Source organism: Epargyreus clarus, unplaced genomic scaffold, assembly GCF_041222505.1.
Source record: "Epargyreus clarus isolate Ecla_fem2 unplaced genomic scaffold, WU_Ecla_fem_2.2 ptg000019l, whole genome shotgun sequence".
NCBI lineage: Eukaryota > Metazoa > Arthropoda > Insecta > Lepidoptera > Hesperiidae > Epargyreus > Epargyreus clarus.
This window is the reverse complement of record NW_027332227.1, coordinates 14278354-14304781: the sequence shown is the minus strand read 5'-3', so window position 1 is coordinate 14304781 and position 26428 is coordinate 14278354. Positions and strand designations below refer to the sequence as shown.

Here is a 26428-nt window from a genome sequence, read left to right as displayed (position 1 = left end):
CCATCATATATCGGTTCCGGTAGTAGGTACAAGTAAATAAATATTATATATTCATACAATCTAAAGCTTAGGTAGTTATCTTATCACCAAATTATTCGATCATTAGATAACTTTGTTGCACTAAATAGCGACTTATCAGTTGTTAAAACTTATGTATTAATCACCATGAATTTTATAAACTAACCTACCTACGTAATTTGTAAAGGTTGATTGAAATCGTAAATTGTCGTTTTAACACGTGCACACTTCATGATATTGGTAGTGAAGACATCATTCCCTGAATTTGGTGGATGCACTGCCGTGCGTCTAGTAAATAGTACCTAGTAGTAGTAGTACCTAATTGAATATTGCATACATGTTGCATATATTTCGGCAGAAGACATTACGTCTTATACAGAAGGTGTTAAGTGATTGATTGTAGATAAAAGTTAAACAACAATGCGATTTAACTGATATGTACACGGATTTTTTTTAAATAATAACAGTCTCTATATTATGAATTTTGGAAAGTACCCTAGATTATCATGGTCTGTAGAGCACAGTAGCTCCTAGTCTACAATTTGTATTTTGGAATCCGCTTATATTACTATAGCTAATCCTGAATAATTACGTTTATTAAACAAAGTCGAAACTATTATATAAATTTAGAACATCCTTTAAAATAGATATATCATCATCACAAGAACGAAAGTTATTCTTAGAAGGAGTCCAAATTATATATTTTATATGAATTTCTTTAACTAGAATTTAACGACACGTGTTTGGTAACATTGTATATTTCGTGATGACGATTTATGGATTGTCGTATCTAGATCCGGAAAGATATTTATAAGCTCTGTTAGTAAACGTGCTGTATTGTATTTTTTAAACCTATTTGTCTTTCATTATAATTATTCAGTTGTATTTTTTTATAATATAGGAATAGCAGATGAGCTTGCAGTCCACCTGATGGTAAGTGGCTACTGCCGCCCATGGACATCTGTAATCAACCCCAGATAGAATTAGATATTCCTACCTGAGGTCGGCTACAGATGCGCCGCTACCCCTGAGAATTAAGCTGGAACGCCTCGGAAAAGTATGTCTCCTTTACCACACCCTTCAAAACGGAACACAGCAGCGCCTAACACTGCTGTTATAAGGCAGAAATAGGTGTGGCGGTGGTGCCGCCGGAGTCGAACCACAAAGGGTTCTACCGCCTTCAAATTTATGTATCCTACTATGTAGAACCACGAAATTATGTTCATGAATCCCATTGAAATTGTGTTCATGAATGATTCATATTTCAGTTCATATTTCAACACCAAAATACCTTCAAATCAATCAATGTGTATTTATAATTAAAGAACTGAAATATTTAAAAATTAAATTTATGTGTTAAAAATACTCCCATTTATAATCTTATCTGCATAATACGAGTACTAATAAAAACGAAAAAGCTCATTAGTTATTATCCATCTTTTTTCCTATAAGTACTCCTAAAATAAGGTTATTACTAAAAAAATATATTACCGGTATATTACCGGTATACTAATACTCCATTTTTTTTTTAAATTTGTTTCTATGAATATATCAGTTTTTGCGTAGCCTTTCAGGAACTTGAACGTAAACATATCGTAGTACATAGTATTGCTTGTAATCCTATCCATCTTAATTCTATTAATTATGACTAAAAAATAACTTACCCTAACGAATGTATGGCGACAACCAGTATGGGCAGCCTTGCCCAGTATTATGAGCTAACGTCACCCATATTTACTATCAGAACATTATCACTTTATTCCAATTATCTACTTTGTTCGATTGCAAGCCGATTATGGCGTCCGATTAGATTCCCGAAGTATATATTTTTATAGTCCAAACGTGACATTGATCATGCTGAGTTTTAAAATAAAATTTGGACATTGCGTTCCTTTTATGCCCTTGTTAACACTTCCTTTTTAAAGAACAATCGTTAATATATTCTGATCGCAAATCGAAAGCCAGTGCCGATGGACATCTTATGCCTGTTATTTATCCCATTTATCCATTTTTATGCCTCCCAAAGATTGAAATTATAGCTATAGGTATATATTTATTTATATATTTTTGGCTTTGTGACTATAATTGTTATAAATTTTAGATATTAAAACCATCCACTATCGTTCACTATTTCATTTAAGTATATAGTACTATGAAATAGTCCTACTTATTTGTGTATGTCTGGGGGCCTACCACCATCTTTTAAAAACCATCATAGTTTAGGAAAGTTTTATTTCAATATTGCATCAACATTATTTTGTTTCCCCTAAACCCTTATTAATTTTTCGCTTATCCATTTTATAATACCAACTAATATTGTCATATTTTGCTTGAAAGGTTAAATTTCCTGCAAAAAAGAATGAATAATTTCGACTGATAATACAAAATGCTTATTGTAATGTTATAAAAACAATCTTACTTTAACGAGGTCGTGGTACGAAATTTCAATGTATGATTAAAATAATATTGTTTTAAGAGATGGTAGTAACCCCCCTGATGTCTCATTACTTGGCACGCCCTGCGGCCAAAGGGTTTAGCGGATTTTTACATGAGTTCGATACGTCTTTATTATGGGAATGACATAGACTTCTATAAGCTTTATAAGCATTCGGGTTTTTGTTTTTGTAATAATCCATCTAATTTAAGCACATATGTAACTAGGACGGGTGAAATGAAAAACTGTTTTGAAAAACTTACGTCGTATATTATGAAAAATCGTCGCTTAATATATGAATACAGTAAATACGCGGTGCGATTTTGTAACATTAACTACAAACGACAATATTTTATATATTTACACAATTATTCTATACAAATAACTTATACATAAAGGGGATATCGGTTTGAAAAAATCTTGGCACAATATTAAGAAAATTTGAAGCAGTAATTGAAACATTTATATTATTCTATGAATTTAATGTAGAAAACAAGCAGATGTTAAGTGGTCACCGCCAGCCTTGAACGTCTGTCGTCAAGATAGGAGTTCTATATGAGGTCAACCAATTGTGATACATCACGTGTCTCTCTTTACCTTAGAAATTTCTTCTTAACAGAATACCATAGTACTTAAGACTGCAGTAAAGGCAAAAATATATGTGACGGTGCCACGGAAGCCGAAAGGAGAGTGACCTTTTTCGAGAATTTAATTTGTACGACTCTCGATGAGCAACTGCCCATCGACGTTAGTAATTAGTTACCAAACAAATTTTGCACATGTGCCTTTCTGAGGACTAAACTGGAATGCGAAGTGGTAATGTGTGTGTAACTTGTTAAGACAGAAAGATTTGTATGTCACACAAATGCTTAGATAAATTTATTGCATACATTATTTTGCGGTGATACATTACTCAAAGAGAGATAATTAATGTTTTAAACAATTAAATATACAGTGTAATAGTTCACAATTAAATAATATTATCTTAAATTAATAATCGTTCCCGAATTTTTCTAGATTTCCCTTACTTACAATTTTCCTATAATTACAATGTCTAAAATTACAAACATTGACAATAATTATTAATGTAAAAAAATATTTGAATTATCTATACTTTGACTAAATTTGTTTTTAAGCTTATTTTAATAAATAGCGATATTTTACTAGAGTTTTAAGGATCCGTGACATGAATGATAAACAACAATATAATTATAATATGTGATAAAGTAATATGGCGGATAAGTTTATAAGTAAGGACAGAATTTTTAATACTGAGACTATTACAAAACGGTAGAGAACATTAACTTTTAAACTGGTAATAAATTTGCATAATTTGATCTCCCTAGTCAAACTTTCAAACCAGAAATCAAGATATCTGTATCACCAATGACTATCAAGTCAGAAATCTAAATACATGAATAACACGTTACATTAAAATAACGCTATTTATTAAGATGACATAATAATTAATACTACACATAATATATTTATAACATAAGTTAACCTATCATCTAAATTTCTAGCGTATAACTATGGCTACATAGGATTGGTGTTTTCATTATTGTATATTTTAACTACTTGAACACGCAACACTGTATTAGAAAAATAATTTAAATAAGAATCCTGAAAATGGATTGCCTTATCAATAATTAAAATCAAAACTAATATCAAGAAATAGTATCCACAATGAGATTCAAAATAGTAGTAGAATAAAATCTGTCATCGTCGTCAACCCATGACTGTCACTCTGCTGGGCTCAGGTCTCTTCTCAGCATGAGAAGGATTCGGCCATAGTCCACCGCGCTGGCCAAGTGCGTATCGGTAGACGTCACATTCCTTTGAGTTTTTTTATAGATCTCTCAGGTGTGCAGGTTTCCTCAAATTGTTTTCCTTCACCGTTAAAGCAAGTGATTACTTTGAAAAATCAAGATTGGAACCTCGGATCCTTCGATCGAGAAACAGAGATTCAACCACTAGGCTCTCACAAATCTTAAACTCATACAATGGTTGATTTATTTATCACCATCATCATCATTATTTATAAAATGGCACATGCAAAATTCCGAGAAGTCAAAATTTAAGTTTCGACTAGTATAAATCAAAATAAATAGCAAATTTTAAGTTTCTGACGTAACGCGACTTAGGTCACAACTTTCGAAATCGTGATCATAATTATTTGGACATTCTGTTAAAAGTCCATCATTGCATTTTTATAGGCCCTATCATCCAATTACTATTTATTCAATTTCTTATTTCTTAATTCTTATCTATTAGTCGATATAAGGAAACATAACTTTGGTCAAATAAATAATCTAACACAATAATTTTACATGCGGTTCCATAATTAAATAGTTTCTAGTTGTATTCAGTAAACCTTCATATTATTACTATTGTTCATTTAACTCTTCGATCATTTCTGTAATCTTATCCACCAATAATCCAACACTTGTTCATGTAGAAATAACCAATTATGAATTTACTGGGCCTGTATTTGTTATTTTAATCTCTTTCATAATCCCATTGCTATACTTTTTACTCATATAATTTTTTTAATAATTCTTCTGATCGTATTTGCGACCGGCTTCAACAAAGGGATGAAACCTCAGGTATACAGCACATACTATATTTTTATCATGTGTTAAGTTCACAGTGACTATTCTTCCTTCTTTCAATATGTATGATTTCGGGATGGTCCCATGTGCATATTTATTTAGATCTGTTATATCTGGGTTTTTTATTATTGTGCATTCATGACACCCACATCAAACGAATTTCTAGTATTTGGTGTGTAGTAGTGTAAAACATTTTGTATTAAAAACTGTTATCCTAAAATCTTCAGGATTTTATTTCATCAATTGGTATAACCTTGTCGGCCTCTAGGAGCCAGTCAACAATGGTCTGGTAGTTCCTCTCCATCCATTGGACGTTTGCTGCTGTGCTTTCCAGGACTTGCTGCGCTGGTCTTCCAAGGTCACTGTCAGCTAAGGCTTCCGTCATGAATCTCTTTAGCTGTGGAAAGAAAAATAATATTCTTATTTAGTTTGTTTTTGTCATAGTGCAGCGACAACTCTGCTGGTCAGAGGTGCAGAAAGTTAAAGATGTAATCAACAGCCAGGAAAACATCTAAAAGTGGATTACAGTTCTTAATTTTGGTGTTTAGGTTTTTTGTTTGTCCATGGTACCAAGAATTAGCTGTGCTTAAAAAAATATTTTCTAATTTTTAGGCTTCCGTACCTAAAGAGTAGAAACGGAACCCTTTTGCTAAGCCTGCGCTGTCTGTCCCTCTGTCATAGGGCTCTATTTCTAACCGTAATATTTCTTCTAATTCTAATCAATTTTGCGATTTGCCTCTGATTTCTAAGAAAACATAAACTTTATATGATATGATATATGTAGACTTACTCGACAACCTAATCGTTATCGATTCGACGTAATTATACCAAAAGCGATAATTCTCAAAAATCTAAATACATCTAATTCATTAGATAAAATACATAACACGTATTCAGCGTACGGTACTCGTAGCGCCATCTGTTGACAAATTATAAAACATTGTCAAAGTCAAGCGGTTATTTCTAAAATAAATTATATTACCTCTTCGTATTCATGTGCTTGATTCAGTCTTCTGGTGGCCATCTTTAATATCGAGTTGAGCGTAGACACTGAGCCAATACTGCAAAAGAAGAATAAAATGATTAGGTACCTACATAATATTTTAAACGTTATTTTTGCCGAGCATTTAACATCAGATCGACATTCTTATTTACTACATAAGAAGGGGCCGTAAGAAACATATATTTACTGTTCAATTAGTAATTCAGAGAATATTTATGCTATGAATCTTAACTAAAATATATACAGACAAACACCTATTGACAATATTCAATATTAACCAACTTTTGGCTACAGTAGTTTCGAAAGTTGACAAAATAGTTCAGCGTAAATTGATAAATTTTGATCTTTAGTCATCAAAACTTACATAGAAACATTATTACTTTCGTAAAGTCGTATTTTAATATTGATAGAAAGTATGTACTAAATATTTATATATATGCTAATAGTTTTAGGAAACTAATACCGGTATAAAACTCATTACAACCTGGAATCATTTAAAATAACGTAAATTCCGTCTGGGTAATAATAGATAAGATATAGATCAAATTATATTGTACACGTTCAATATAATATGACCGAACGGCTATTTATCTACACATCTATGTTAGTGATCGAAGATCTATGTAGATAAATTATTTGGAATACTTTTCGGTTGACATAATTCTTTATTCAAACTAATTTTAATTTATCGCATTATAATTATAATGATGTAAGTGCAAAAAAATTTCAAACAGACTTAAGTATGTACAAAAATCACTGAGGGTCGGTTGCATCGGAAGCCCGTTTAAAGTTTGCGTTAAAGTTAAATATAACGGTAACTTTGATGGTAATGGAATTGCACCAATCTACTTGTCATTAACGTATTTGTGTCGCTGTCACCACATTTTTTGTCAACGTTGACAAATAGGGAAGTTGATAAAAACCGTAACTTTAACCGATCGAAATCTAGCAGTATATTTAAATGTTACTGCTAGTTATGACGTAGACGTTTGATGGTTGTTTAGGCTTTTGTAGACGTTAAAGTTACTGTCCTAACAACTACCGTAACTGCCATGAAGTTCGCTTATGGAAGTAGAGTCATCGGATGATCGGATGATGAGCGGGAAATGGAGGCAACATGCCTGACTCAAATGCGTTACTAATTACTGTCTGAGCATATAAAGTACTGATAGCCTAGTAGTTGAAACTCAGCCCCTCCATCAAGGGAACGATGTTCGAATCCCGGACAGACTCCTAACCTAACTTGTGATATTTCAAAGTAATGTGTGTTTACACATTAATTATTATCAATTGCTTTAACGGAGCTAACCTGAAATTTCTTTAAAAAAGACTCCTTATATTTATGGGAAATCCTATACCAATACCGAATTGCCCAGTGCGGTGGACTATGGCCTCTCCTTGTCATTCTGAGACAGTAAAGGGTTAACGGCGATTATTTAAGCATAACATTTAAATGTACAAAGTACACCTAATAGTAAGTATGTAGTAAATAAATAGGTACATAACGCACACAAAATAACTGAAATGACCAATACGATTATATCAATAATTAATTAAAGGACATCCGCCTTGTACTAATTACTTATCTTAATTTAATCATTTATTAAAAAATCTGTATGAATCAACAATCAAAATCTTGAATTATATTGTTATTGTATTCAACATTATTGTGCAATATATCATTTTAGTTTTGTTTTGAAGGAAATGGTTAAGGCAGATTCATTTTTTCGAGGTACTCCATCTAAATGTGGCATTAAGGGTCACGTTTGTTTCTTGTTGTTGTTATTGTTTGTGATAAATTTCAGGAAGAAAAGCAAACGAGCGTAAAACAGCCAAGAAGCTTGCAGTGCACTCGTGAATGTAACTGGTTACAACCGTCCATGGTTATTTTCGACTAACTCCATATATAATGCCTCAATGCAAGTGAGTAGTCAGGTTAGAAAAGTCATGTCGGGGCCGTGAACGAGTGTTATTAGCGTATCCCGACAAAGAGCATACAGAGAAACACCATGAGATTTTAGCCGGTAGGAGTCCGGTATATCCTCTTCACTGCCCCCGCGGCTGTTAGGATTTCCCCATGTAAAAAGAGGATTAAAAAGAAGAATTTAATATAAAAACGTGTACTCACAAATCCTTAAGCCTCTGCCAGTTAGCTCTGATGAAGTTGAAGGCGATTGGCTCCCCAATCGAGGAGCTGGCGACAGCTGAGAAGACTCTTACGGTATCCTGTTTGCGAATGCCGCTGTCGTTTCGAAGAGAAAGGTCCAAGTATCTAGAAACGCAACACCAAAATATAGTCCAAGGATAGTCATATCTGTAATCCTATTTAAGGTCGATTGAATCGGTCATCATAAGTTATCATATGTAAATTGTTATATAGAGTGATTAGTTGATTAAATTTAGGTAAATATTTCTATGTGGTTTTTGTTAAAAGTGAACATGAAAAAAAAGTAGGTATGCTAAGCACTGATACCAAGAAATCACGCTATTCTTTTTGAAATCTCACTGATTTTTGGAATTTTCAAGGTTTTTTCAACAAAAAGTTGTCCAAACCACGACCACTAATAACAAACATAATCTAAAATATCTAAAATCTACCTGTAAAACTAAACACACATACCTGTACAAAAGGTAAGGCGATCTAGTACACCCAAGGACAGAGAGAAGCAACTCTCGTTCAGAGGGCGCTCCAGCTGCCAAGAAGCGGCGCCAGGCGAACTGCCACTCGCGAGCCTCGCCCGCCTGCACGCCCGCGCAGTACACCGTGCTTCGGATGTCGGCGTGGATGCTGGAATGGATAAAATACTGATTTAGACTTCTGGATTTAAAATTTAGAAATTTTGAGTCAGAATTCTGGATTTAAAATTATGGATATAAATGTAAATTTTGAATTCTGCATTGTAAATTATTTTACAATTCTGCATTTTAAACTGAATGCTTAATTAGATTTGGATTTCAACATTGAAAATTTAAAAAAAAATATTCAATCAAACTTTACATTAACAAAATGTTTAAAATTAAAAATCTAAACATATATTTTTTAATTTCACAGTCCAAATAAAATCAACCTGCAATATTAAAACACAAAATTAAAGCAATTCAAATTTAGACAGATTTAAAGACACAAATCAGACATTTACCTAAGCTACTAGCAAAACTTTTTTAACGTACTCGTTCATACATATAAATGACGACTCAAGTCTCTAGCTCCAGACGAGCATTTATTTCCTTCCACTCGTAAGAACATTTTACAGTATGAAATTTAAACTTACTCATTGTAAGCGTCAGGGTTGGGTGTCAGCATCCAGTTGGTGTACATCCGGACCGCGTGTTGCAGGCAGTCAGCGTGCTGCAAGTGGCACGCCGTGGACAGCAGGTCAGCGCGTTGCTGCGCCCGCACCACGCTCTCGTTGGCCGCTACCTCCCAACCTAGATCCTCTAGCGCCGCGCTTAGCAAACGGAGGACGTAGCGCTGAGGAACAAATATGTAAATTTATTACTCAACTATGTCAGGTCAAACCTGTGCATGCAGATAGTTTAAGTTCAAAAACGACGACCCGCATGGCGGAGCGGTTGCAGAGGGTACCGGGTTCGATCCCCAGTCAGACAGATATCTAAATTATGAATTAAGGTTTCTGTTTCTGGGTCTGGGTGTTTGTGTATTTGTCTCTCTGGTATCCATACCTACGGTACAGGGAATCCTAGTGTCTAGGAATCGAATGTACAAACATCTTGCCCCATAGCCCACCTTGGTGTTTCGTAGTTAGGAATTAACCATTTGTCATCACACCCCTGATCGATAACTGATTGATGATCCTTATGCTGAAAGTTGGCTAAACATATAACATTGACAATTTTCTTCAAGTAAAATAAGGCTATTTTCTCGCATTTTCAACGTGCTTAAAAATACTGATAATAAAAATACTTTCTAGAATTTTAATACCTTTCACTTCTACTTTCACCCGTTTTGCCTTTAATTTTTATCTATCTATCATAATCCCTTCCATATATCAATAACACATGATAAACACTCGAAACAAAAACAAAATGTTGCTATAGGTACGTACTAAATACAATTATGTAGTCGTAATCTTGTATAATAAAACTTTATTCTTTATCGATCTCGAAATACGACTTTCTTGCAACTTAGCCGTACGTATCTTAATTTAAAATTCATAACACGTAGCGCCATCTAGTTTCGCGGCTGATAACTTTTTATCAATTCTTTATTTTTTACTAAGAATTGTGATATAAGCATACCTTATACTCTAGGTAGTAGGCGCCTTTCGACAACATCGTATCAATATAGCCCAGCGCCATTAGCCCAGCTTTCCAGGGCACGTAGCTCTTCTCATGAGTCAAGTAGCTAGTTATGTCCAAAGCAGTTCTGTAGTCCAATCGTCCAGACAGAGCCAGATTCATGGCATCATCAATAATCTGAGCTCGATTGATGGGATGAATCTCTTCAAATCTCGAAGGATCGTTGAGGATTTTGACGAGCATCTTCCAGTTTTTCTGGTCGTAGTTTATGCGATAGAAACCTGCAAATATACATTTAATCCTGAAAACGTGTAACAAAGTTTCTGAAAACTATTTAAATAAAAAATAATGTACAATTTTGACCTTTCTTATATATCATAGGAGTAGCATGTAGTCCACCTGATAGCAAGTGGCTACTGACGCCCATGGACATCTGAAATCAACCCCAGATAGGATTAGATTTCTATCTGAGGTCGGCCACAGATACGACGTTACCCCTGGGGACTAAACTGGAACGCCTCGGAAAGTATGTCTAACTTACCACACTGTTCAAACCAGAACAAAGCAGCGCTTGACACTACTTTTAGGTAGAAATAGATGTGGCGTTGGTGCCACCCAAGTCGAACCACAAAGAGTACTACCACCTTCGAACATATTGTTCAAGTTTTTAGAACTATTTTCGATTATTATATTATTATATTCTTACCTGTTTGCTGTATATTAGCTATTAACCACTCATCCTTATTAAGGGAGATATTATTGACTACAATCGACTTCTCTCCCCGTAACCACACCTTGGGTCTCGTCGATTCGAAGTCTTTTTCGGTCTCAGTGGTGTAAGATACAGGAATCCACCAAAGCGGAGGTTTCTGCTCATCTAAAGTCTTGTTTATTAAGACAAATCGTTCCTAAAATAAATAAAAAGTTATAGATATCATTCTGTGAGTTCAACTATACTTCACTTTACTTAAATTTACTATGTACCGCAGAATATTGTGGTGTAAATTATGTACCACTTATTGACACAGCGTATTTAACAAATACGCTATTAATAACTTGTACATCATTAATAATAACAACAACAACAAAGTTAAATTAATCTTTGACATACCAAAAAACCTGAAATAAAATTTAATTGAGCGGCAGAGACAACTTTCTTATTCGTAACCTTGGAAAACTTCTCTGTTAAGACAAAGAGTACAAAAACGAAAATACTAACCTGACTAAACGTAACAGCCCCAGTTTCGTAATTCCTTATAATATTCAGCACTGGGAATCCAGTCTGCAGAGTCCAGGAATCCATCACAATTCCAACATCAGCATCGAACGCTCCCTTAGCCCGCGCTGAGTTCGTCAAGGCATTCCATAGGTCCTTCTGCTCTGCATCACCAAACTTCTTAGCATTCAAGTAGTCGGTAATACCGGAATTAAATACATCGTCTGTGAGGAAGTGATTCATCATTCGGAGGATGGCAGAACCTGAAAGCAATATTTAAACAATTAAAAACTTATGAGTGTTTCCAATCTAGTATCATCTTATGCAATCTATCAGCAATGTAGCATGCTATTTTAAAGGTTTTTCTTAAGACAGAATATAATAGAATAGAATACTCAATACAATGAATAATACACATAGGTCAAATTAGTATGCATTGGTGCTCCTATCATTAAGTAGCGATCTCTTCCAGATATAAATCTAGTGATAGAAATCTAAAAATATCTAATAATGAACTCAAAGTCATTTATATCAAAGATTAAGTGTATCAAAATTTCATTATCATCATACTCATAATTTTCTTACTCTCTAAAACTAAAATATTTATATACACAATATCATAACATCCATGACATAATTATTAAAAATAATCCTACGAAACGTTACAAATGAGCACGAAATGCAACACCAAATTTCGGCGATGGACGCAGTAAGGTATACTACACGAACGGTTGCAGTGTGTTTCTCCCTATCATTATTTGTTAAATTTAAAATGCCCCCTATATGTACCTTTCCCATAGGAGATCTTGTCAAAAATAGCGCCAATTTCCTCCGGGTTCCCAACTTCTACGGAGATTTGATGCGACGAAGTAAGAGCATCTAATTTAAACACGCTTTGAACTTCGTTCAGTACAAACACTTCCATTAGCTTCCAGCTTTTCTCTACCTGAAACAAAACATATTAGTAAATTACAGTACAATTACATTTCACACGTAAAATATTATGTAAGATCCATTGATAATTAGAGTAACATCGTTGGTAATGTTCATTACAAAGATATTTAAATTCAAAAGAGAACGGATCTCTTTCTCCAACTCAGATTGGCTTGGAGCATACTCCATGATAGTGTTGCAATGTGGATTTTTGGAGTCGTCGCCCACCCATTGTCCCACCACTGTCCCATTGCTGCTCACAGGTCTCTTCTAAGTGAGAAGAGATCAGGCTATATTCCATCCCACTGGCCATATGCGATTATAAGACCATATTCTTGAATTCTCTGGCCGTTTCCTCACGACGTTTCCCTTCACCGTCATAGCACGTGAAAATATTTAATTTCTAATACACACTGATAAAATTTTCAATTAGGAATTGGTGGACATACGACAATGCAAAAACTTACCGCATCAACAGCGACATACTCGACATAGCTGGCGAAGCCCTCGTTGAGCCAGATGTCAGACCACCAGGCTGGAGTGACCAGGTTGCCGAACCACTGGTGGGCAATCTCGTGTGCGACCACCGACGCCACTCGCGCCTTAGCTGTAGTGGGGGACACTCCTTGCTCGTAGAGCATGGCGATCTCCCTAAAACATAGATATTGGCAGATCAGCAAAAAAATTAATAAGGCTAGAGCAATCATTAACATAGAGGTAAGAATAAAAGAAGCTTTCTACACTCACAGCCCCACACTAAGACTCTCTGTGTCGTGGGTGCCATGGACACATACATAAAAGAATACCAGATCCAGATTCAGGCCAGATATCCAAATTCATCATTCAGATGTCTTTCTGACCGGGGATCGCACCCGGAATACTTTACGCGTCGACGGGTATGATGACCGCTCCGCCACGCGATATTTATGCTTAACTTACTCATATATTTTTACACTTATTACTCATAATATGTTTACATTAAAAGATGAATAAGATGGTGATCCACGTGGTTAATTATGAAACGGTTTTATTTTCAATATAAACTTTAGAAAGCCTCGTATTACGACTTAATATATGAATCGATTCAACTATGTAGGAGAATTTATTTGTGAAATGTAAAAATATAGACTATCCCGAATTTGTAAACAGATCCCCTCTCTAATTTTCATGTCCTTCAAACAAAATATAATTGCCACTTCCAAACCGCATTTACACATGTTCCCCCAGACCAATTCCCACGAGGGTGTGAAGACAAATTGCGTGTGCCTACCCCAATTACACAAACGTGATAGATGACCCTTAGCGTGTAACGCGTCATGTTATGTGGCCATGATATCATAAACCTAATGAAGCGTTGCAGAGATTTCTGTTGGGATCATTAATCTTTTGATCGAGTTTTAAAAAAAACATGAAGCGCATCGTTTAATAAAGTTTATTTAGAGTATAATTCTCTTCTAAAATTCATCTTCAAACAACCGTGTGGTTAATAAACAATTATTCGTGTATTATCATTTTCATGTTCATGATAATATCGGCATATGATGATACTTTCAAGCTGTGATTGAAAATTGTTCAATGATAAACAATTATTCGTGTATAATCATTTTCATATTGATGATAATATCGGCATATGATGATACTTTCAAGCTGTGATTGAAAATTGTTCAATGATAAACAATTATTCGTGTATAATCATTTTCATGTTGATGATAATATCGGCATATGATGATACTTTTAAACTGAGATTGAAAATTGTTCAATGATAAACAATTATTCGTGTATAATCATTTTCATGTTGATGATAATATCGGCATATGATGATACTTTTAAACTGAGATTGAAAATTGTTCAATGATGAACAATTATTCGTGTATTATCATTTTCAGGTTGATGATAATATCGGCATATGATGATACTTTTAAACTGAGATTGAAAATTGTTCAATGATTTTTTGGTGTCAGCCTTTACATGAAGATACATAACGACATTGACGACCCGCGTGGCGGAGCGGTCACCATACCGGTCAGACGCGCAAAGGGTCCCGGGTTCGATCCCCGGCCAGACAGATATCTAAATGATGAATTTAAATTTCTGTTTCTGGGTTTGGGTGTTTGTGTATTTGTCTATGTGTGTGTCCATGGCACTCACGACGCAGGGAATCCTAGTGTGGGGCTGTGAGTGTAGAAAGTGTTTATTTATTTATTTAATATTGACAATTTTAATCCTAGGGATCTAACTTGTTCCAAGTATTTAAACACTAAGTATTATTTACTTAAAAATACACGAGTTTAATTAAATAAATAGTTTCTAAATCTGCACTTATAATTTGTAAAGATGGTAACAATGTTACGTAAAGATGTGGTATTCTCGTAACTGAATGTAATAAGTAAATTTTGTATACCAAATGATGGACGACTCTCACCAAGTTTAATAAGATGTCAACCGCTACAAATGATAGATTAGCGTCCTTATTTGTCCTTAACTAATTTAAATATCCATCCTTTTAAACTCAGGAAACAGACAATTATTTTCTAATTTTACGTAATTGGAAACAAAATATCTTTGTATTTGGTATTATGCGATTAAAATGGAGTTATGCGATTAAAACACAGTATGTTAACATGAAATTAAGCTTATAACTATATTTGCACGCCAAAATAAGAGGATAAAATAAGAGGATTCTTGTATCTCAGGGCAGATTTCACCAGAGTTTTGTATCTTATTTGGCAAATAAAGATGTTTGATTTGATTTGATTTGTTTTTGATTTACGTATTACTTATTTGACATTTAGATTTATATTTTTTCAAGGCATAAGTTTTTCTCCAAAGTAGAGAATATTTATTATGGTAACTTACCTAAAAGTAAGCAGCCCCCAGTTCTCCATAGCACCAGCCTTGAAATCCGGTAAAGCGATCATATCAATTTTGGGTAACGGAAAGTCTATCTTATAATATTCTTCTAGAAACTTCAAGATCTTCGGGCCTATATCCAAAGCGTAGGACGCTGAAGGCAGAGCTTCTCTTCTGGTCCAAACGGCAAAGTTCTTGTCGCTCATGTTGGCAAAGTCAGTGACAGCAAAAGCAACCAAGTAAGTCGACATCGGCAATGACTCCGCGTAGTGGTCCCATTCGTAATCCTTTAGGGTGGCACTGAAAATAAAGAACTTGGTTACACAGTATTACGCACACAATCATGTCCCAATAACACAAATTTAGTTTATCTGTAAAGTAGTAAAAAGAACATTGTTAGGAGACAGTAAATACTTCGTTTAGTAATCTGTATCTGTAGAGACTGAATATATTAATCAAAGTGTAGTTGAGTTACTAATGATCAGGACGCCTGATGATTGAAATTTGCAATGTTGTACATATAAATTATACTACATTCCAACTTAGCCCTCACGGGTAACACTTCTATGTCCAACTGTCATTTTATCTGGTTTTGATTACAAATATCCAAAAATGTCAATGACCAGTGGGTAGCTTGGTCTACTTACTTGTCTCAATACTTTACTACTACAAAGAAGCTGAAACACTCACTGCTTCTCTCTCCTGATGATGTTCATGTTGGACACGGAGCTCATGTTGGTCGGGCGCGCGATGCTGATTGTAAACTTGGCCTTCAGAGCTGGCTCGTCCCAGCAGGGGAACGCTCTTCGGGCGTCGGTGGCTTGGAACTGGGTTACGGCTATCCATCTGTGAAATAGCAATTTTTAAATAGCAAAGCAGCGATAGTCTAGAGTGGCGAAACTCGGTCTCTAAATCGGAGGGTGCGAGAAGCGAATCCCAGGCACTTCTATCCTACCTTTGATAGTATCAGTACCCTTACCATGAGTTTTTACGTTTTGACAAATATGACTGTTTTGGTATTGGTTTACGTATTTGCCCATACAATTTCCAATCAGCGCCCCTAGCAGATTGTATCAGAACTATAGTATCAGTCTGGTACAATGTCACTCATGGTAAGAGGACAGTTACGTTCGTATTAAAATAAATTATCCCTTGCTGAAGAAAAACTTAGCGAGGAAATCGGCACTGAAAGTTCTTAAAACAGTTTTAAAGGTGTGTGAAGTCTATCAAATCGCACTTGGTCAGCGCGGTGGATTATGGCGTAAACCCATTAAGTTAAATAAAACTGTATATTGTTAAAATGACTGTAAAACGCTTATGTATGTGATGAACTAACTAATACTTAAGTTTGAAACAAACTGTTATTTTACTTTGTGGTTGAAATTGTTTTTAAAGTAGGTACTATAAAAATAAACACTACACAATAAAATCGATGGCAATTGTAAGTAGGTACATAATTCCCCTTATTTTGCGGTTTGAAAAGTAATATCAAGAAGTTGTGCGGCTTCCCAACTGAATCCTATGTAGAGCTACTTATTTACATGGTAACCAAATTTTATGCTGATGGGGGGATTTTTTACTACGCTTTTTGAAATTTTAGGTACTTATAATGATTCGACTAAATCTACATGCACCACTGTAGACTACGTGCTCCTTTCCAACTGCAATCAGATAGAGGCTGAGGCTTAAGATCCTGTATGTATAAGTATGTTATCCTGACTGACTCTTACATCACCGCAGAACTCAATCTACTCAAGATAGAAACGCGAAATTTGGAGAATATGTTCCATACACAGGCACACACTAAAGATTTTTGATATTACACCCCTAAAACAGGAATAGAACGTTTGTTTAAAATCTGTGAATTTGCGGCTTTCTGATTAGAAATTATAATACGCTTACTTTATCGTTTTTGGAAATTCAACTCTAAGGGGAGATAATATAGGCGTTTAAAGTTTCTGTTATATTATATTGATTTAGCGGTACGAAGTCGCTGGCAAAACCTAGTAGCATATATATTAAAAATATTATCTCCAGTAATTAAGCTCATTGAAAAGAGCGGAAAACATTTTATTCTGCGGTCCGTCGTAGCAGCGTGGAGAATGAAAGGAAATAACAGCCGTTGCCATCTCCGGAGCTGAATGGAAAACCGTTGGAAAAGCTCATTGTGGAAATTAGCGGGAACGGTATAAAATATATTTTTATACGTGTTTACATTTTTATACTATGTGTATATGAGTTTCTGGATGACATAACGTATCTTTCATTTTGATGCGTCAATCTATACGAATAAAAAAAATTAAATTTTGTTTGTAGACGTAGACGTCCCCAATAGAGGGCAGCGACTAATGTGCAAGATTGGGACAAAAAGGGTTGCAAGCTAGGTTAACTTGAAGAGACAAATAGCTTAGCAATTCTGATGGCATCTTGTGTTTCTTACTAATAGTTAGTTAACACGCAATGTTAGTGACATTGCTTAAATCAATCAATTACTTTTTAATGCAGAAGTAACATCGAGCATGCGGTTTATTTAATGCTTAGTAGCCACTGCTTATACTCATCTGTAGTCAAGCCCAGGTAAGATTAGAATCCTATCTGAAGTTGGCCATTGATGAGTTGCTAGCCCTTAAAACTAAGATGGTACAACAGAAGTAAGTAAGCAGTAACGTGGTGTGGTAAGAGAGATACTTTTTGAGGCATTCCAGAATTCATCAGTGGTAGCGGCGAATCTGTGGCCGAACTCAGGTCGCAAACTATCTGGGGTTGATTATCGATGTCCTTGGGAGATAGTTGCCACTTACCACCAGGTGGACTGCAGGCACGTCTGCCATTCCTATATTATGAAAAAACTCTGGAATCGACAAAGGTTTCTAACGTCTGCTTGTTAGAAAATTAGTAAAATTTAACGTTAATTTAATAAATTACAAATTATTTATCATTAACCTTTATTATAAATGCCAGTAGCCCTATTGTAAGGTAATCAGCACAAAGCGGATGACAATGGACGTGTAATTACATAAGTAATATTAGCATTGTTCACTCGGAGCCATTATCTCGATAACTAGATCACGCGAATTTCATGTACGCACTTAATAACATTTTAAGTTTAATTAACAAAACTTATTAAGTGAAGGCTACGGAAGGGCTCACGTTACACCTGTACCCTTACCATGTGTTTTTACGTTTTGACAAATATGACTGTTTTGGTATTTGTTTACGTATTGGCCCATACGATTTCCTAGTTCTGACATAATCCGCTAGGGGCGCTGATTGGAAATTGTATGGGCAAATACGTAAACAAATACCAAAACAGTCATATTTGTCAAAACGTAAAAACTCCTGGTAGGCGTACTGTTTGCTTGTAATAATAACAGTGTAGGGCAAATTTTTTCTAGTTTAAGGTGTACAGTAAAGAGATATTTACACGAGGCATGCTAACTTAGACCTTAAAGGTAATAGTGCATCTGTGGCCGACTCTAGCTAGGTAGGGTCTTAAACAAATTAAGTTCTCATTTTCTACTTCTATATGAAAAAAAACTAATCCTTCCGTACCATTTCCTTATAAGTCTGAATGGACTATGGATAAGAAAGATAGGATTTGCCTCAATTATACTCTTAGTATAAATTAATATACTTAGACCATTTGCGATTTCGAACCGCACTTCTGTGTAGTAAACCATCATTTTAGATTTGTGTTTGTCTGTACGTAAAATCTTAGAAACGACTGGACGTATTTTTTTAGAAAAGTCGTTACTTTACCACACCCATAAACCAGAACACAAAAATGCTGGACACTTTTTTAGTCATATATCATTTAAACAAACATACATTCTAAGAGTCCTAACTATATAAGTACGAAAAGTATATCTTCAAACCAGAACAGGACACTGCAGTTAATAGGCAGAAATTGTTGAGGCTGCGGTACCATCATATTAGAACTCATATTAGAACCACAAAGTGTTTGACCATCTTCTAAACTCTACTATTATAAGTCAGATATAGATAATGCAATGAATTTAACGCGTGTGAAGCCACGCAACGTAACTCGTTCAAAGTAATACCATCAAGACTTTAATTACCACGTTTGTATGCAGGGGGATCGTTTATAGGTCTTAAGTGTAGTCGATACATGAACAGCGTAACAAACAGATTTGGCCTGACCTCCTACAACACTACGTAGTAAAATTTATTACCTATTGTCAGCGCTATTCCTCGACTGGTTTCCGGCTTATACGTTCGAATCATTAACAATGTATTTAATAAATAAATTAGGGTTCTATGTTACAAATTTTTATGTTGTGGTCCAATTGTACTCATTATCAACCTATTACTGTCCCACTCACAGACCTGTACCCTTACCAGGAGTTTTTACGTTTCAACAAATATGACTGTTTTGGTATTTGTTTGCGTATTAGCCCATACAAATTCCAATCAGCGCCCCTAGCGGATTTTGTCAGAACTAGGAAATCGTATTGGCCCATACGTAAACAAATACCAAAACAGTCATATTTCTCGAAACGTAAACACTCTTGGTAAGGGTACTGTATCTAAACAATACAGATCTGTGGTCCCACTGCTAGGCAAGGGTATCTTTTCAGGTTAAAAAAATTTAGTCAATAGTCCACTACCCTGAACATATGTGGATTAGTAGACTTCGAGGCCTTTAAAGCCTTTTTAAAGTCTCCTCAAGCGTGTCGGTTACCTTAAGATATTTTCTTTTACTGCAAAGCATAATATTGTGCTGATTAATTTCTAATACGCACATAACCTCGAAAAGTCAGACGGGATTTGAACCCCGGATCCAAGCGTAAGAAACCAAATACAATAATCTATCACTGCTTTTGGTACAATGTCTTATTCATTATGATGCGTCCTTCCTTCGTTTTCTTCTTCTGTCTCTTCATTTCACATCGTTAAATCCGGAACATAACAGCAATTAACATTGCTAATATGGTAATGGAACCAATGTACCCTCATTGTTATAGACTATGTTTATTTAAATAGACCAAGTCAGGTACATAAGTTAGTCCAAAAAGACGAGGTCTCAAGATTTCTGCGATTAAATCCCCCACTTAACACCCCACTTAGACAATTCCCACCCTCTTTTCACGCATTGTCTTTTTTGGAAAGGGTTGTAAGCTGACAATGAACCCTTATCTTGGGATGTCACCTCTTGCATGAAAAAGGAAGTACTCCTTACATATGGAATGTCACAAAAAGATAGATTCTATAGTACTATATAAAGAATCATGTGAAGTTGATATGAATATTGCAACAGTAACTCTAAAATAAGGTTTGTGCCTTCTCCAGTGTCTGGGAAACTATGTCAAATCTTAGTCTATTCGAGTTGACAATCTGAGGATCTTCCATTAACTTCCAAATAGACCAAATTGTAAAGATTTCTTTTAGGGCTCAAGCCAAAGAGTAAGTTTGAATTGATAGATTTCATACATAGCAGACTTTTTTTTTGAGAACCTGAAAATTTATTCGTAATACGTACATAACATCAAGAAATCATGTTTTCAAAGCGGAACACCGAACGTAATACGGACATTCTAAACTCCACTAGTAATATTTTAGTCCGTAACAACGGTAACCCAATTATTCAAGCAAAGCACAAACAGTCTAAATGTTTATAACCTTCAATCCTTCAGCTATGGCTTCTAAAATGTTTACGACAGCGACCTTGACTGTTACATCAAGTAGGTCCACTGATTTATGATTCAACAATAGCATTTTATTGCCACGCGTCTTTTGAAGAAGTCTAACAATATGATAGGAACCATTCGTAGCAGACTTTTATTACGAGATTAAAGATTCTTTAACTACACGGAATAAGGACAAAGGAATGAAGAAAGTCGTTGCAGTCACGTCCACTATTTGTCCACGTAATAACAGTTCGATCCATGTTTGGATGAAATCAGTCAAAATATTTTATTCCAATACTAATGTATTTACTTTGTGAATTCTTTCTAAACATAAATAGCCTATAACCACTTCACAAGAAGAAGTAGCGAAAGAAACTCCGAGGTAGAAAATAATGTATGAATGACCTGATAAAGAAAATTTTGATTTTATTGCCAGTGATAACTATTATAACGTTTAATCTTTTTTATATTATGGATTTAGATGATAATAATTTCTCTTATTTTATTATGTTTGATATTGCTTCTTTAACAATCAATATTTCCCATACTAACAAGTTTTTAATACGAATAACTATACAAAAGATATCAATAGCTCTTACCGTGTCGTCTTCTTTTCTTCATACGAACTCCTATAGAACCCGTGCAGGTTATCATTCAAGATTCCCGTGTACGTTATATTCAAGATGTACTGCTGTCCGGCTATCAAAGGCTCCCGCAAAAATAATATATGGAACTGCCGATTCACATCTTCAATCCTTTTGTACGATCTTATATTCATCCCATCCTTTGTGTACAAATTAATTTTCTGGAAAATTAACTCTACACCATGGAACGTTACTTCTTTTGTTTCGTTCTTCACTGTTATCACAATGCTAGCTTCACCGGCAAAAGTGAAGTTGCCTTCATATATAAAAGGCGTTAGCTTCAAGAAATACCTATCCGGTTTCACATTTCTAGGCAGTCTTAAATCAGTAACTGCTATTTCGTTAGGTGGTAATTTAGATGTTTTAGTCGTCGTTTCTAATGGCAAGACACTTTTACTACTTTCCGTATTTAAGGGAATCACTAAGAGTTTGCTTTGGTCACAGTGGGTTAGTTCATATTTAGTTACATTTGCTAATTGGTCAGTCCTCGGGCAGGCCGCGAAATTATACACTATGAAGGCGGTGGCAACTAAAGCCAAGGCAACGATTATCAGGATGACGAACGCGAGGCTCTTGGAGAGGTAGACCCCTCGTTTGGTCTTCGTGGAGAAGTCGCAGGTCTGCGGGTTCCCATCCATGATGGTGAGAGGTTCTCGAGTATGAGTCATCACATTACCATCATGCTACCTGAAACAAAAAAGAAAATGTTAATTGCCAATTATTTACCTACTGACTTATTGCATTACATAGTGAGATGCTAATAAATAGAATGCACATATTAAAGTGGCTATCAATAAGTTAAGCATCTACTCTTTAGTAATTCCTACATCTAGATTAGATAACGTTATAATTACTCTACTAATTACATTGTCATCATCATAGGAATTAATCTGTCTGTGTAAAAACGTAAATGTTTCTTGGTTTGTTTGTTTCTTTGTTTGTTATATTGGAGTTTCTAAACCATTAAATAAACTTTGATAATTGGTAAGTCGCACAGAAGTTTTTAATATAAAGCAAATAATATCAAAGCAGTTTTTATCTTATCTTCTATTCATCCCTAAAACGTCACAATTTTAATTATGAAATGATAAATGATAGTGAACGATGACGAAAACTTTAATGAAAATTCATCTCTTTTCAGATTACAATTAATTGTAACGGTACAAAAATAAATGTTGTCCTCTTAAGACCAATAAACTCTTTAAACTCTTCTACACTCACAGCCCCACACTAGGATTCCCTGTGTCGTGGGTGCCATGGACACACATACACAAACACACAAACACATTTTTAAATTCATCATTTAGACAATTGTTTGGCCGGGGATCGAACCCGGGACCCTTTGCGCGTTCGACCGGTATGGTGGCCGCTCTGCCACGCGGGTCGCCAATAGACACAAAGGTACGGGTAAAAGTGTCTTCTATATACTCATAACAGGACCCTTATCAATAACAAGTTACATGATCAATGCACTCAAACGATAGCCCTAATCTTCTTGCTCTCTCACGTATTGAACTATTCACTGTGGAGGTGCTTGAACTCTCCTTTTTACACGTAGTAGTTGGAAATATAGTTAAAGTTAGACTGGTAAACTTTCTTGGACATTCGGAGTATTTAATGACAAGACCAAATTCCTCGAATGATCATAGACATGAAAAAAATATAAATATTTGATTTATTGAAGAAGCTGTTACAAATGATCCTAAAATAATTTCGAAAAAGTTTGGTTACATATATAGACCTGTTTAAGAAATAAAGAGAACATAGAAACTAAAACCGAATGAATTCATGGATTATAAAAATAATAATGTACCAACTACAATGTATTTACAAGGAAATCAATGTAATTTTAGTTAATTATCAAATAAGAAACATTTTGAACAAAGTAGTTATAATGTGTTATAACAAAGTAGTTATAATGTGCTATAACTGTAGTTATAATGTAGTTCCAAAACCCAAAATTGCAAAAGATTTTCTGTCACTGGATATTAGGAGTATCGATTACAAAAACTGATACCACTGATACCCAAACAATAAGGTTCATTACTTTATTAGCGTATCTCATTACTGTGAGATCATATTACTGACCTAAAGGAAAACCACAAGGGAATCCCATAGAGTATAATAGCCCACTATACTCTTCAATCAACTGGTTCGGCTTTGATTGAAATCTGTAAAAGTAATCAGTGTAGATGGTACAAGTCACAAGAGATTAAAAATAGAGAAAAAAGAGTAAAAACTAAAGCCATAAATCTCAAACATTTCATCTTCAAATCACACAAAATAATTGTATCGTTGATAAAATAAACACGCTAAAAAAGTGAGATTAAGAAAGCTAGATAAAATTCAAGATAATAAAATTTCGTATACGCGTATACGTAAAAAATCTACATTTTTATATTACTACTCACATAACTAATAGCATGCTCATCTTACAAGATGTTGTAATATATGTTGTTTTATATTATAGTGGTACACCACTGTAATATAAAACACTCGTTCAATACATATTATAAGTAAATAGTCCGTATTTAGTTGAGCTATACCGCTATGACGTTATCGATATTCACCGATTGTTCTAATCTAAACTCATTTTCGTTTATTTTTACTGTTGTACGACTAATATTATCCGTATTAAACTGCATAGTATGGTATGGCATAATCAGTACAGTATAAAATACTAGGTTATGTATTGCAATGAGAAACAATCCACATTTGCAGCTGGCGTATGTTTTAAAAAGATCTACAGTAACATTTATAAGTCTCCTCACAATGTTTATAAACGCTCCGCTTATGACTTGCACTGCGCCACTGCATGTGCAAGTGACGGCCGCGACCGACTTAATTGGGTCAAAGTATAGCGCACTAACTTTAGTAGTTCAACTGTAAGTGATTTATCGTATGCTTTGTAATTAAAGCTTTATTACTTTCACAAGCAAGCTTTTTTATAACTTTAGAGTAGCAGACGAGCATGCAATCCATCTAATGGTAAGTGGCTACTTGCCATAGATATCTGTAATTAACCCCAGATAACATTTCTTACCTGGTCGGCCACAGATGCGCCGCTACCCCTGAAGACAGAATGCCTTGACGGAGGAATCCTGAAAGGAGGCTGGAATGCCTCGGAAAATTATATCTCCCTCACCAGACCAGAACCAGAACACAGCAGCGCTTAACACTACTGTTTTTGAGAAAAAAGGTGTGGCGGTGGTGCCGTCGAAGTCGAACCCCAGAGGATTCTGCCACCTTCAGCGAGCAAGATGTGTTGTCACAGGTGTACATTATAAGATTATCCAGTGTTTGTCAATGTAAAACGACACATCTCAAAATTATTGTCGAGGTGCCGTTCGAACTCGCATTCGGAGGGTTCCATAGTACCGAATTGTCATTTATTTTTTATTTTTGGTTTTTCTGATCACAGCAACCATACAAGTAAATACATTGTAAAAGTTTGAATTGTCTATAAAAAAATTAAACTGTTATAGTGGCCAGTGTTATACATTGTATAATTACATACTCTGTAAATTAAGTGTCTTAAAATTAATTGTCAGACTGACAGATAATGGAGGCTTAGTAATAGGTTTCCGTTTTTGACCTTTGGGTACGGAACCCTAAAAAGCATGCAATACAATATCTCCGTTGTTTTCTCTCGTGTTTTCTCTGCAACGACACAACTATCTGCATTATAACAGCAATGCTTATTATAATGTTAATTATGATTTAACAGATAAATATGCAAGGCGTGACAACTCCAGCTTCACCGTTAATAATTAATTATATGTGCCACTATTTAAATTATAATATTTACTTTTTAAAAGATGCAATCTCGTAAACATATGGAGTTTCTTGGGCCGCTTGTTGTCCATAGGAAAACACTTTCCGAATCGGTAAATTGTTGACCTTCAATAAATTATAGTTTAAAAACTAAAAACCACGCTAAAATCGCACAAGGAAAATCGTTAATCCTGATTCCTGACGATCCTGATGAGAAGAATTTGATAAAATTATTAAAATCGTGTATTGTCATCGGGTCTTGATGATTTTTCAAAATTTTAAATTAATGGGACCCTTCAAAGTCGGTAAAAATCGAAGATTCCGTTTCATACATACATACATAGATATAACCCAAGCTAATAAAAGCGTGATAAAAATAGTTTTATTTCAATCAATTAGATTTAAATTTTATTTTGTTACATGAGATAGAGGCCTAAATCACAATTGGGATTGTCACACAAAGACAACTTCATAAACACTAGAACCAAGAAAAAATTAATCCACAAACTTCTACGCTAAAAATAAGGTATCAACTACGCCACGAAAGTTTTAAAACAAATATTTCAAAAACATCCACCTTATAGTATCAAACACCGCATATGTTATATCAATACCAAGCTTGCAAGCATGAGACAAAGGGTAAATTGTTCTTAAAGATCCATTAGTCTTTTAAGTATTTACCCGTCTCACCAATAAGGGCTCTTTGCCCCTAAGACCCTTGTAAGGGTACTTTAGGGTCCTTAATAACTTCCGTTCAACTTCCTCTTGTCAATTTTTGCGCGTGACTTGAGTACCATTGTATTGAGTTTACAAAAAGAGGTGAATCTAGATGTGTTGTTGCTTAGTGGTGCATAATGGTTGAAACAAAAGGCTTAAAGTATTGTTCTCCTCTGTGCACGAAGTTAATATACCGTTGAATAGACTTTGATTTTTCGCACATAGGTTTTAACGTGCTTACATCTAGTTCTAGCGTGAAATAAGCCTTTCGATTGAAGGGTGTGAACAGCAGCTGACTTGCATATGCAGCTTATCTATG

General features: G+C 34.9%; 2 protein-coding genes across 2 annotated transcripts in view; both read right to left on the bottom strand.

The window, feature by feature from the left end:
* The window catches only part of LOC140750314 (uncharacterized), a 42671-nt gene extending 40955 nt beyond the window's left edge, over positions 1–1716 (bottom strand). The window contains exon 1 of the mRNA XM_073083768.1: positions 1683–1716. The gene's annotated coding sequence lies outside the window, so the exon portion shown is untranslated. The remainder of the gene's footprint in view (positions 1–1682) is intronic.
* A 984-nt stretch (positions 1717–2700) lies between these two features.
* LOC140750353 (aminopeptidase N) overlaps positions 2701–26428 on the bottom strand; it is a 36561-nt gene continuing 12833 nt past the window's right edge. The window contains exons 2-14 of the mRNA XM_073083829.1: positions 21574–22305; positions 16017–16172; positions 15333–15626; positions 12944–13127; positions 12333–12489; positions 11547–11806; positions 11034–11235; positions 10328–10608; positions 9340–9539; positions 8688–8855; positions 8196–8339; positions 6047–6125; positions 2701–5461 (exon numbers count right to left, since the gene is read on the bottom strand). Of these exons, the coding sequence (XP_072939930.1) occupies positions 5288–5461; positions 6047–6125; positions 8196–8339; positions 8688–8855; positions 9340–9539; positions 10328–10608; positions 11034–11235; positions 11547–11806; positions 12333–12489; positions 12944–13127; positions 15333–15626; positions 16017–16172; positions 21574–22286 (3012 nt within the window). The 5' untranslated portion in view covers positions 22287–22305 and the 3' untranslated portion in view covers positions 2701–5287. The remainder of the gene's footprint in view (positions 5462–6046; positions 6126–8195; positions 8340–8687; positions 8856–9339; positions 9540–10327; positions 10609–11033; positions 11236–11546; positions 11807–12332; positions 12490–12943; positions 13128–15332; positions 15627–16016; positions 16173–21573; positions 22306–26428) is intronic.